Below are 13,843 nucleotides of genomic sequence, written 5' to 3'. Positions count from 1 at the left end.
CGTCATGTGGGAACACTACACCTCGTGCATCTTCTTCCGTAAACACAACTTGTGGTATCGATGCCGGCCGAGGACGATTATCTACATCCAAAGCACAAACCAGATGCCGGTGCTCCGCTAAATGCTTCTTTGCCCCACTAATCGTTCCTCCGTGAATCGGTCCTCCCGTTATCACATCTACTCTTCCAGTAGATAACGGTGGTATTCCTGCGTCCCCTTGTCGGACTATTCTTCCTTGAGATCTTTCAGGCCTTGCTTCTATCTGTTGCCTCTCAACGGCCTGTGCCGGTTGTTGATTTCTACCGGTATTCAACCGGTATTGTGTTAGGTGCCCTCTCCTTATCAACTCCTCGATGTTGTCCTTCAATTGGGTACACTCTTCTGTATAATGCCCCACATCCCTATGGAACATACAGTACTTCTTCATGTCCCTCGACCTTGCTTTCATGGGAATCGGCCTTAACCAATCTTCTCTGTTCTGATTCACTGAGTAGATTGCAGCCCTTGGTGTATTCAGGGGGGTGTAGGTGCTGTATCTCATTGGCAGCCTTGTCGGTCTGGTATCTTGCCGGCTTCCTCCTCCCCTTCCCGGGGCAGGAGTTCTCGGCCTGCTCCCTCCAGACGAGGTCCCCTCATTTTGACTTTGCCCCTTTCCTACCACCATATGCCTGCTACTCGTCTTCAACAGCTCCTCACTCTTTATGTAATCGTGAGCTTTGCTGAACGCTGCCGCCAATGTCGGCAGACTCTTCCTTGTAAGATACCTTTTGAAATCCGAATCAACTAATCCATTCATCAAAGCCATCACAGCTATCTCCTGTTGTAACTTCGGAATAGTGTTTGCTTCATTATTAAATCTCCTGATGTAATCCCTCAAAGATTCATCTGATTTCTGCTCCACAGCCATCAATTCTCCAGAAGTTTTCTGCCTCACGCTGTTACTGACATATTGCCCTACAAACATCTCAGTCAGTCTTTCAAAGCTATCTACTGATCCAACTTCAAGGTTGTTAAACCAATCGGCTGCAGCCCCAATCAAAGTTGTCGGAAAGACCTTACACCAAACTGCATCTGAGTTTGTGTACAGCATCATGTGTCCCTCATAAGACGTTATAAATCTTGCCGGATCCCCTCTTCCATCATATCTACAAGTTGGCATTTTTACTTTCTCCATTGGTTGTTCTAAGATGTGCTGGGCAAATGGGGATGCCCTTAGCTGCACTACCGTGCGTACTGCTTGACCTGCCACTTGTGAGCTTCTTTGCTGCTGAGTTCTGGTACTCGCAACACGGCTCGAGGATTGCTCATCTTGCCGTGATGTTATATGCGTCCTTACTGACGACTCATGTCGGGGTCTCCTTGACGAGTTTTCCAGCTGATTGTGTTGTTCCTCCTGATGATGGTGCGATGTTCCTCTATCGGCCTGGGCAGCTTCTCTTTCAGCCCGTGCTGCCTCAGCCTCCTTTCTCTTCTTGCTCATTGCACTCATCACCCTTGCGGCTGTTTCCAATTCATCTGGAGTAAATGCTGCCATAGGATCCTCTGCCTCCCTTCCTCCTGCAGGGGGGGTTATCGGCATATGGAACTGATTACCCTCTAGGGTATGGGTTTCATCTACTATCTCCACCTGGGGTTGTCCTTCTGGTATTCCATTGTTTAAATTGTTTCCGGCCATGATTATTGTTGTATATATATTTTGTGTGAGGTTCTTAGGCGATAGAAGTGATCAACTCCCCCTCCTTCTAGCGCCAACTGTTTCTGTCTGATCCCAACTCCTCCAGGAACTCGGACCTGAGATTCTGATACCCCTATCGGCAAGCTGAGAACCTACACAATGAGAAGAAGTTAGCTAACCCCGGGGTGATCCGGGGATAACCACTCCGATGATAAAGTCAGAAAGTATTTGAGAAGAGAAGATAAGTAAGAGAAAGAAAGTAGAGAGAGATTAGAGAGAGAGAGAGAGTCATTAATTGTCCCTATTAATGAGGTCTTACCTACTTATTTATAGTAATCTACCTTGACAGGTGGCTTTCACCCATGCACAACCTTTCGCGCCAAGTGTCGAGTTTCTGTTGCCACGTGTTAAATTGCGGCAGGCCGACATGTCCTCTTTCTGTAACATATCGGCGTCTTCTTGTGATCTGGTCACGTGCTTTCGCAAGATATCGGTCATGCCCGGATATCATCCCATACAATTATGTACACCTCCATATTAATACTAAGGCCGAATTAATATGTGCACGATATAACAGCCAAAATAGAATTGATCATGAACAAAATTGGCCAAAATATTGATAGCTAGTACATATTTATCATTAACACCTGTTCAGGATATCTGAATGTTTGCGATTAAGGATTAAATTTCCTAGGTTTATTTTCACTGTTTCTGAATTTGATAATGCCAAAAGCATTTCAGGTTCGAAAACTTTGAATTCATCTTATTTGATAAATTTACAACTCCTCAACCTTAATAGAGTATATCAAGATTAAACTATTTGAATAATTATTCAGCATCAATTTCATTACACAACAATCAAATTATGATTCATTTTCTGATTTTCATTTTCCAGAACATACATGTAAATTATACATTCAATACAAAACCAAAAGTTTTTTTTTTAAAAAAAAAAAAAAAATCGATCAATTTCTCTAAGAATTGAAAATACTAATACAAAAAATTATACCTTGAGATAAACTTTGATAAAATTTATGAGCGGTGCTGCTATTGAGTACAGAGGAATTCCTAATTTAATAGTAGAGAACGAACTCTCCAGAAAGTCTGTCTCTCTCCTCTCTCGCCGGCAATAATAGCAACGCCGGCAACTGCTATCCGCTTTCGGTTGCCGGCGGGAGAGTTCCAGTGATTTGTGTGAAATCTTCGGGTACTGTTGCTAGATTTTATCTTGACCAATTTCACCCTTTGTTTATTTTTATTTTTTACCCATCAAATCACTCTAGTAACCACTGCTAAAAATAATTTCACCATTTTGAAAAAAAATAATTTCACCCTTTAATTAATCGATAAATAAGCCGTACCTATATTGGCTTTTAATTTTTTATGTTGATGTTTATAAGGACTAAGGAGTAGTGAATTTTGAGGGTCAAAACTTTAAAAAGTGACCATAAAACTTGAAGGGTAAAAAATAAAAGAAACCAAGTGAGGATGGATTAGTATTTGCTACTCCGTAAAGTTTAAAAAGAGTAATGACGTGTTTGTTTAAAAACTACTCCGTATTGTATTCTTTTGTCCTTTTCCTATATCGAGTTTGTAAACAAGGATGTGGTACACCACTAGCTTAGTTGGCTAATATCTTGAGGATAAGTCTTAGGAAAAATACATTTTAATAATTCCAACTATTAGCGATTTACTTCCAATAATCCCAACTAAGGTTTATTATCTAATAATCCCAACTATGCTATGAGTTTTCCTCCAGCAGTCCGAGTAACCGGGTACCTGCTGAAGTGGTAAATGTTTTTTTTTTGTTTTTTTAATTCCACTTGTCATCACGTGGTTGGTCTAGAAAAAAAAAATAAAAAAAATAAAAAGAAAAAAACCCAGACACCCCGGCCACTCCCTTCTCCACCTTCCCCCACCGTAAAACCATTAGTCCAACCCCTGACCCCCCTCGGAAACCGGCCATCCGCCCCCTAAAACAGCCGGTCGACCCCTCCCAAGTCCCAACCCCCCAAAACCAACACAACCGCAATCAACCACCTGCAAACCAACACCTCAAGCTTAGTGAGAGCCGAGAACTCTGACGGAATTATAGCACCGGAATTTCACCACCATAAACCACCTGCAAATCAACACCGCCACTCACCGCAATCTCAACCCCCAGAAACTTGCATCAATGGCGGACACAACTCGAATCCCAATCTCAAGCCTCGTAAAACCCCACCCCCGATCTACCACCGTTTCGAATCCCTGGCCAATCTCTCACCATTTCAACTTCTGTCCTCAAATTATTCTTCATTCCTCGCCGCCGAAACTCCTCCGACGATGTCACTTCCATGGTCGTGACCACTCACCAGCCTCGGCTCTTGAATCAACGACTGTGCTGATTTGGTCTGCTAATTGAAGTGATCCCGCTGGCCGTTGTGTTGGATTTGGGGGTTGGGATAGATGGGTCTGGCGGCTCTTTAAGGGTGTTAAGGTGGCGGCGGCTGGTTCCAGGTGGGGTAAGGCCGTAAGGGGTTGGGCTGAGGGGTTATACGGTGGGGGAAGGGGAGATGGGAGTGGCTGGGGATTTGCGTTTTTTCTTTTTCTTTTTTTTTTTTAATTTTAAACCAATCATGTATCGACACGTGTCATGGTTACCTCTTATAATAGGTCGTTGACTCTTCGTTGACCGGTTGGGACTGCTAGAGGAAAACTCGTAGCATAGTTGGGATTATTAGATAATAAAACTTAGTTGGGATTATTGAAAGTAAATCGCTAATAGTTGGGATTATTTATTAAAGTGTATTTTTCCTAAGTCTTACTATTTTCTCAACTTCCATGAAAACGATTTTAAAAATCAACTTTCCTTTCACCATGCCAACAAAAGTGATGGTCCCGATTACTCCCAAAACCAACTTAAATACTTTAGATTTTAGAAAATTATCTCACCACCAACTTAAATAAAACTCAAAACCTTGTCAATTATATAGGGACGGATGTAATATTGTAATATAATTTATATTTATTGATAATTAAAGATAAACCCATTAATAAAAGTTTTATAATTACTGAGGAAAACATACGATCCAAACACTAACCCAATTCGACTCGATTGACCGTGCATATACTTAGGTGCATGCTTGTGCATGTAGAGGTAGATGCAACAACCCAAAACGCATGTTTCACTGAATGAAACGCAGCAAAACACAGCCCTGTTCTTCTGAATTCGATCAACATTTTTCGCGCCAAATTTTCCTAATTCTCATCAAAATTCGATCAACGTTCTTCTGAATTCGATCAGCGTTCTTTCCTAATTCTCATCAAAATTTTCGATCAAAAATATCATTATGATTTTCTTTTCCTCTGTTTTTTATCCTTCCTTCTTTAATTTATGTCTCCTCTGTTTTTTTTTTCCCTCTTTTGTTTCAGTTTTTTGATTCAATTTTTCAATTGAATTTATTATGTGGTGAATTTGTGCTTAATTTCGATTGATTAAGTTTAAATAACTTTTGAATTCATATGAATTGATTTTATTTTTTTTAGCTTCGATCAATTTCATTTGTGTATGAATTTCATCTGATTTTTTTTGCATTTTTTTATCTATTAACATAATTATGCAAAATATGAACATATGCATAGGTTCCCTTAAATGTGAATATTAGCTTTTCATAAAGTGAACATAGGCATAAAAATATGAACATATGCATTTCAGAAAGTAAACATAACAATTTAAAATATGAACGTAAGCATTGATTTCCTTAAAGTGAACATAAGCATTTAAAAGGGGAACATATACGTAAAAAATATGAACATATGCATTCAAGAAAGAGAACATATGCATAAACAGGCTTAATGAGAATATTTCATGAACAACAAATATTTACTATGAATATTTACATTATGAACATATGCATAGGTTCCTTTAAATGTGAACATTAACTTTTTAGAAAGTGAACATAGGCATAAAAAATATGAACTTATGCATTTCAGAAAGTGAACATAACATTTCAAATATGAACGTAAGCATTGGTTTTCTTAAAGTGAATATAAGCATTTAAAATGTGAACATATACGTAAAAAAAATATGAACATAAACATTTAAGAAAGACAACATATGCATAAACAGATTTAATCAATATTTCATGAACAACACATATTTACATTATGAATATTTGAAATTATATATGAACATATAAAATATTATTATGAATATAATGCATTTAATTATGAACATAAAAATTTGAAGAAATAAAAAAATAATATGATTATGAAACATATGCATTATAAGTATTAAATGTTCATTTTTTTACGTGTTCATTTTTTATTATTAATTTTTTTTTTTTCGTGTTCATATTTTTTTACTAATTGTTCATTTTGTAGAGCGTAGTGTTGATTTTGACGGATCGCGGATTTGTTGTCTGGGTTATTAATTGGGCCGCCCGTTTTGGGCCTTCCCTTGTTGCACCTATCTTAGGTGCATGAGGATGCACCAAAGATCAATTGGATTGACCGTTTTGGTTTGACCACTAGCTCCATCTGTATGGTCCACGTGCTCCATCTGATAAGATCTAATAGGAAGTAGTATCATTTAGTATCCCTTGGAAAGAGTGAATAAATGAAGGTTGACTTAGATAATGGTTCATGTTACCTTCTCATCTAGTCCATGTTCATCAATTGCAAAGTCAAAACACTTAAATGTCAGCATCATAATATATTAATATAAAACCTTTTTGACTCCCTTATTGTACGCATGAAAACATGAGAGGGCATAATTTATTTAGACTATAAACCAAATGATTAATTTGTTATATTCAAATATTCAATATTCTTCATTGGTGTGCAACAATGTTGCATGTGCCACTCTTTTTTTTATTTCATCTATGATTACTTTTGTGAACTTTCACAGTTTGACTTATGCATTTGAATAAAAAGTCATCTCTTTTGTTAACATAGTTACACCATTGTATATTTCAATTTGTATGAAACTTTTTGATCCAAATTATTAAACATGTCATGCGCATCTTCTTTGTTTTTGCAGTTCATTTTGGTTACGACTATGTTTTGCTGCCATCACTTCATCATTGTAGTAGCCGGTAACGACGACATGGACAAGCAAGCATTGCTTGAAGTCAAAGCCAAGATAAGTGATGATCCTCTAGGTGTACTGAGCTCATGGAATGCCTCCCTCCACTTTTGTAAGTGGCATGGTGTTACTTGTGGGCGTAGGCATCGAAGAGTAACAACACTCGACCTAAGTAACTCGAAACTCACAGGTATCCTTTCTCCTTATCTTGGTAATTTGAGCTTCCTTAGGGAGTTATACCTTCAAGATAATAGTTTTGGAGGAACTATACCCCAAGAAATTAATCGTTTGTATCGTTTGCAAATTCTTTGGCTATTTAACAATTCCATTGGAGGGGAAATTTCATCGAATATATCAAGCTGTTATAGACTTATTGATATAAGTCTCGACAATAATAGGTTGGTGGGTGCAATCCCTCCCGAGCTTGGTTCCTTGTCACAATTGCTATACCTTGATTTGGCAAGGAATAACTTGATAGGTGAGATCCCATCATCCTTGGGGAACTTATCATACGTCGTCGAGCTCCACATGGGTAGCAACGCTTTGGCCGGAAAGATCCCTAATCAACTAGGTAAATTAAGATATCTAGAAGTTTTGATTTTAGACAATAATAATTTATTTGGAGAAATCCCTCCCTCAATCTTCAACTTATCTTCATTAATCAAATTAAGTTTAGCACAAAATGACTTTATAGGAAACCTCCCTTCGTATATGGGTAACACTCTTCCCTATCTACGGTGGTTCTCCATATCTAATAATCGATTCACTGGACATATTCCAACTTCAATATCTAATGCATCAGATCTAGAAGTTTTGAGCTTGTCGAAAAACAATCTTCGAGGACAAGTTCCTTCTTTACATAAGTTATCATGGCTTAATTACCTTAACCTTTACACAAACTCCCTGGGTTACAACCAACCCGAAGATTTGAACTTTATTTCTTCCTTGGCTAATGCAACCAATTTAGAATGGCTACAAATAAAAGATAATAACTTTGGAGGAGTTTTTCCTAAGATCATTTGCAATTTCTCAAATCTTACTTATTTAACGCTAAGTCACAATAAATTAGATGGAGAAATTCCAAGTTGCATAGGAAACTTAGCAAAATTGCATTTCTTTTCAGCCGGTAACAATACATTCACAGGGACCATTCCTCGAGGCATAGGGAACCTTCAAAACCTCACATATTTATATCTGAAAGGTAACCATTTATCCGGGGTCATTCCATCCTCAATCGGAAACTTAACTAAGTTGTCAACTTTAACCCTATCCAATAATAAGCTCGAAGGCCAAATACCACCCAATCTTGAAAATTGTATATCACTTCTAAGCTTAGATCTTTCAGATAACAAGCTTAACGGCACAATACCGTCACAACTTTTTAGTCTCTCCACCATGTCCATCCTACTCAATCTTTCAGGAAACCATCTAACCGGGTCTCTACCTGTAGAAGTCGGACAACTGAAGACTCTCAATAGCCTTGATGTTTCTCGAAATATGTTGTCTGATATTATACCAAGATCTCTTACTAGTTGTGTGTCATTAGAGATTTTATACATGCAAGAAAACAATTTTAACGGCACCATTCCTGATACATTACAAACATTAAAGGGTCTTCGTTGGCTAGATTTGTCACACAACAATTTATCTGGTGAAATCCCGAAAACTCTCACAAGCCTTCAGTTGCAAAGCCTCAATCTATCACACAACAATCTTGAAGGTGAAGTACCCATAGAAGGAGTTTTCAAAAATGCAACTGGTCTTTTGATAGATGGTAACAATAGGCTATGCGGAGGCATACCCGAGTTACAACTGCCCCATTGTAGCTTGAGTCGTAACACTAAAAAAAGAAGACTAGAATATAGGAAGAAATTGATAATTGGAGTAATTTGTGGGTTGTTTGGGTTTATTTTGCTAGTGGCTTTACTTGTGTCTTTATATAGTTTATGGAAGAAGAAGGAAACCAAGGTATCTACAAATTCAGATGATTGTGAGAATTTTCCGAATTTGTCTTATCAAACACTTCGTAAAGCCACAAATGAGTTCTCCGCAGAAAATTTGATTGGTAGTGGAGCATTTGGTGTTGTATACAAAGGAACCCTTCAAGAGAGTGGATCAATTGTTGCCATCAAGATATTTAAACTAGATTATCGCGGTGCTTCTAAGAGTTTCATGGCTGAATGCAAGGTCCTTCGTAGTATAAGACATCGAAATCTTGTCAAGGTGGTAACAACTTGTTCTAGCGTTGATCATCAAGGTACTGATTTCAAAGCTCTAGTTTATGAATACATGTCGAACGGAAGTTTGGATGACTGGTTACATCCACCGGTTGAAGGAGTAGAGCATACCTTAAGGAAGCTGAATCTTTGCCAAAGACTTGATATTGCAATTGATGTTGCATTCGCGTTGGATTATCTTCACAATCATTGTGGTATCTCCCTTGTTCATTGTGACCTCAAACCGAGTAATGTTCTCCTTGATGGTGAAATGGTTGCACATGTCGGGGACTTTGGGCTCGCCAAATTCCTCTCAAAAGCCATCAATAGCTCAAATGAGAACGAGTTCAGCTCTATGGGTGTTAGAGGAACCATCGGTTACACTCCCCCAGGTAACTAACTAATAATAATGTTCTCACACTTTTTCATCACTTCTATAAACTTGAATCATTTTCACAAATATATAATCAAAGATATAAAATGTCAAATTAAGTTTATGTATAAACAATGTAAAAAATCAAAGTGATGCATCTATTGAAAAACAGAGGAAGTAATATAACTTTTGAGGTATGTTATGCAGAGTATGGTTTGGGAAACGAGGTATCTACCAACGGCGATGTATATAGTTTTGGAATTCTTTTACTAGAGCTGATAACCGGAAAGAGGCCTACAAATGACATGTTCAAGGGGGGTGTAAGCTTACATTGCTTTGTCAAAGAATCACTTCCTAGACATGTGATCGAGATTCTAGATCGTGTTCTTCTTGAAGACATACATGGTCAGGAGATTGATAGCAGTTTTATGTTGGAGACCCTGAGTTCTATACTTAAGGTCGCACTGTCTTGTTCAACTGAGGCTCCACAAGAAAGGATGGACATGAACGATGTCGTTGCAAAGCTATTATCGATTAGAAAGAAACTTCTTGAATACAGCTTACGGCAAAGAAGAAGAGTTCAAGCAGGTATATATCAATGGTTTAATTATTGCTTTTCGCTCGCTAATGATAAATACTTATTTGACAAAAGTAATTTGGTAATTGGCTTTGTTAAGATTTTAAATGTGGTTTTCTTTCTTTCTCGGTGCAGGCTCACAAGAGTGATTGATCTCAAACCAAGTTGGTCTAACTTTGAGCATGACAACTGACAAGAAGATTAACTAGAGCTATAATATTTATTTATTTATTTATTTTTATTTGTTTTTTTTTTTTTTTTTTTTGAGGAAAATTTATTTTTATTTGTTAACGTATAATTCAATTCCTCTGTTTCAATTTTTTTATTAGTTCACATGTTTTCAATTTTATATATATATATATTATTATTAACATTTGGCTTATGTCATAAAATGTGATAAAGTTTTACACCAACTCAGCTATAGTATAACTAATCTAATTATATGATATATTAATTAATAACTAAAACCATGGGGGAGGCCAAGGCCCACTCTAGCCCCCCAGTTCCGCCCCCGAGTGGGTTCATGTAGCCAACCCCCGTTATAGGATTAAGGCTTTAATTGATTGATTGATTATTAACCTTTAAATTAAAGATAATGTTAATCATGCTCTTAAAGTTTTGAAAAAAAAAAATTGGCGTGATTTTGTGGGAGGTTGATGAGCTATTTATATGATTAGAAGAGGCTCCCAAAAGGAAATATAGCTTTAAACATGAAAAATGTATAACTAACAAGATTTTGATCGTAGTATTATTTCATTGTATAAAGAGCCACAATAAATAAATTTAAAAAAATGGAGTAATACGTATGAAATTTATCTCATGCGTAAACCCCAAAGCTTTATCAATTAAAAACTTGCATCCACATGTGTAAAATATACAAGTAATTCATTCAACTAAAATATCGATGCTGACTCCAAAGTTGAGTTAGAAAGTGATTTGATCCATGTTGCCTTCATTTACAGTCTTTGTTCTTTACACCTCACATTCCAAACTAAACATCCCATTAATATATTTTTTAATGAAAATTTTAATCGATAATATCTTTAATTATCAAAAGCTACGGAGTATAAAGTATTAAAATGTTAGTATTTAATTCGAAAGCCGTTGAGATAAATTTAACAAGCTAAGGTTTCACATGAATATGTATATATATAGCACATGCATACGTAAAAAGTATAAATTAATACGTATATATAAATAGCACAAAAATTAAAAAAGACGCTTATTTTGAAACAAGAGGGGATAAATCAATAAAAAGAGACATTTATTTTGAAACATGAATTTTCAAGATCTATATATATCATTATAGATTTTCTAGAAATTAAATAAAATATTATTATCAACATTTTTTTAATTTATCAAATTTTTAGTTTTATTTATGTAATTTTTACTCTTATAATATAGTTTCTCGAAAAATATTTATTTTATGTTGGATTAAAATTTTCTACCAACCTAACTTGGTAGTTGTGTATCACTAGAGGTCTTGTACATGAAGGAAAACAATTTTGATGGCACCATTCCTAATGCATTACAAACATTGAAGGGTCTTCTTCGTTTGGACTTGTCACACAACAATTTGTCTGGTGAAATCCCGAAATTTCTCACAAGCCTCAGGTTGCAAAGCCTCGATTTGAACTAGATTATCGCGGTGCTTCAAAGAGTTTCATGGCTGAATGCAAGGTCCTTCGAAGTATAAGACATCGAAATCTTGTCAAGGTGGTAACAACTTGTTCTAGTGCTGATTATCAAGGTAAAGATTTCAAAGATTTAGTTTATGAATACATGTCGAATGGAAGTTTGGAAGACTGGTTACATCCGGCCAAGGCTATTAATAGGGTTGAAGACACTGATCATACCGTAAGAAGCCTAAATCTTTACCAAAGACTTGATATTGCAATTGATGTTGCCTCTGCCTTGGATTATCTTCACCATCACAGTGGCACCTCCATAGTTCACTGTGACCTCAACCCGAGCAATGTTCTCCTTGACGATGAAATGGTTGCACATGTCAGCGACTTTGGGCTAGCCAAGTTCCTACGAGAAGGGAACAACCTAACAGCTCAGATGTGAATCAATTCAGCTCAATTGAAGTAAGAGGAACTATCGGTTACACTCCACCAGGTAATAGCAAGAGCAGAGACAGATAGCAACCTAATGTTAGATGCCTTGATTTCTATCCCTGAAATTGCTATTACTTGCTCTGCTGAGCTCCCACGAGAAAGGTTGGACATGAGTGACGCAAATGCTAAGCTATCATCTATTAGAAACAAGCTCTTTGGAAAATAACCAAAGAAATCTCAAGCAGGTGTGTTTCATGCAGTACTGTTTTTCCTCTCGATCAATGACTTTTCTTTTCACAGTTGATGTGGGTATCTGATTATCTATCTCACACCGTTATTAGTTAAAGTTGATTGCTTTCTTGCAGGTGCGCGATAGCGATGGATGTCAAACCAAGTTGTTCTGTGTATTAGATTCAGTGGACATGAAGAACAAGACAAGCCCAAAAGTTTCTAACTTACTTCAAAGGCTATCAGAAAAATCATTGTTAGTTTTATGTATTAAGGAGTTAATAATACAACATGGAAGATATTGTACAATAATCTATCAGAAAGATAGAACAAAAGTTGACATAAAGAGTTATAGACCATAAGATACATAGTTTCAATTTTGGTGGTTCAAAGCTTGTAGGTTTAAAGTTTAATCTCACTATGCGCAAGGAAGTTAGCTTTTTTAGTAACCTGAGCAGCCACATGCCATATCACTTTTGTCACCACTGTTAAAAATAATCTCACCTTTAATTATTCGGTAAATAACCCACTTTTGCCTCCAATATACTACTATACTAGATTGGTTGTGATCTTTGATGTTTATAATAGCAGTAGTAAATTTTTAAGGGTCAAATCTTTAAAAAAAGTTGACCATAAAAGTTAAAGCGTAAAATATTAAAAGAAATCGAGTGAATACGAATTATAGAGTATTTGCTAAAGTTTGGAAAAAGTAATGTCATGTTTGTTAACTACTCCGTATTATTTTCTTTCGTCATTACCTACACCGTTTTGTGGTTGGCCAATGTTATATTGTGTTACACAGTTAAACCATTAGCTTAGAGGGATATCGTACCCAAAATTTAAAAATTAAAATTAAATTTCATTTACATCACTATTTTTTTTTTAAAAAAAAAAACACATCACTACATACCTTACATTGAGCTTTCTATACACGAGTGCGCGCATGCACAAAAAAAAAAAAAAAAAACTACGAGTATTGTCTTATATAAAATGTAAATAACATTAAATATAATTATGTGTGTAATTACAAAATTATTTTTTTATTTTTACATATCCTTCATTCCTCGGTTTTTATTTTTTGAAATGACGGAACCTTTTTAATTTTTATTTTTCGATTTCAAGGAAAGAAATGAGGGGACTAATACAGTGTAAAACCTGATCATTTTGCTTGATGTACAGTAGTAATTTCAATTTTGGTGTAGCGACACATGCCCCAACTTCACAGTCTAATACTCTAATTATCTCGTTTAGACAAGTATATTTTGTTATTAATGAAAATTCTACAGTAGTCATTTGAACCATTGATTCTACAATAGTCCTTTCATATAACTATATAAGTAATAATTCGTATACGAAAATTGATTTAAATAGTGATTTGCGTTACCTGGCCTTCATTATAGTCTTTGTCCGCTAATAAGATTTTTCATGTAGACTTCCTATTAAATTTTAAATTATTGAATTATGTTACCTTCTCATTTGTCCATATCCCAAACAAGACACTTGACCGGTTGACCCAATTCCTAGATTTGAATTGAAACCTTAAAACTAAACAGCCCAAAAATGTAATTTATATGAGTAATCAATTAGAGTATAGTACCATAGTCCAAGTGATTACACGCCAATAATGTAATTTATATGAGTAATTA

General features: G+C 36.1%; 1 protein-coding gene across 1 annotated transcript; it reads left to right on the top strand.

Moving 5' to 3' along the window:
* The first annotated feature begins 6,628 nt into the window (after positions 1 to 6,628).
* On the top strand, positions 6,629 to 11,979 carry LOC145589091 (LRR receptor-like serine/threonine-protein kinase EFR). Its single transcript, XM_081645658.1, has 3 exons — positions 6,629 to 9,351; positions 9,540 to 9,991; positions 11,524 to 11,979. Exons 1-3 carry the CDS (start codon positions 6,669 to 6,671, stop codon positions 11,977 to 11,979), a joined length of 3,591 nt encoding a protein of 1,196 aa, XP_081501784.1. The 5' UTR covers positions 6,629 to 6,668.
* Positions 11,980 to 13,843: the final 1,864 nt, after the last annotated feature.

The sequence above is a fragment of the Chenopodium album genome, chromosome 17, assembly GCF_948465745.1.
Source record: "Chenopodium album chromosome 17, dcCheAlbu1.1, whole genome shotgun sequence".
Taxonomy (NCBI): Eukaryota; Viridiplantae; Streptophyta; class Magnoliopsida; order Caryophyllales; family Amaranthaceae; genus Chenopodium; species Chenopodium album.
This window is presented reverse-complemented; position numbering and strand designations above follow the sequence as displayed.

Excerpts from the sequence above, each read along its gene's own strand:
- LOC145589091 (XM_081645658.1), top strand. The coding sequence starts at position 6,669 with ATGTCATGCGCATCTTCTTTGTTTTTGCAGTTCATTTTGGTTACGACT. Across the intron at positions 9,352-9,539 it reads CATCGGTTACACTCCCCCAG|AGTATGGTTTGGGAAACGAG; the intron begins GTAACTAACTAA and ends TATGTTATGCAG. Across the intron at positions 9,992-11,523 it reads TATTTGACAAAAGTAATTTG|GTTGCAAAGCCTCGATTTGA; the intron begins GTAATTGGCTTT and ends CACAAGCCTCAG.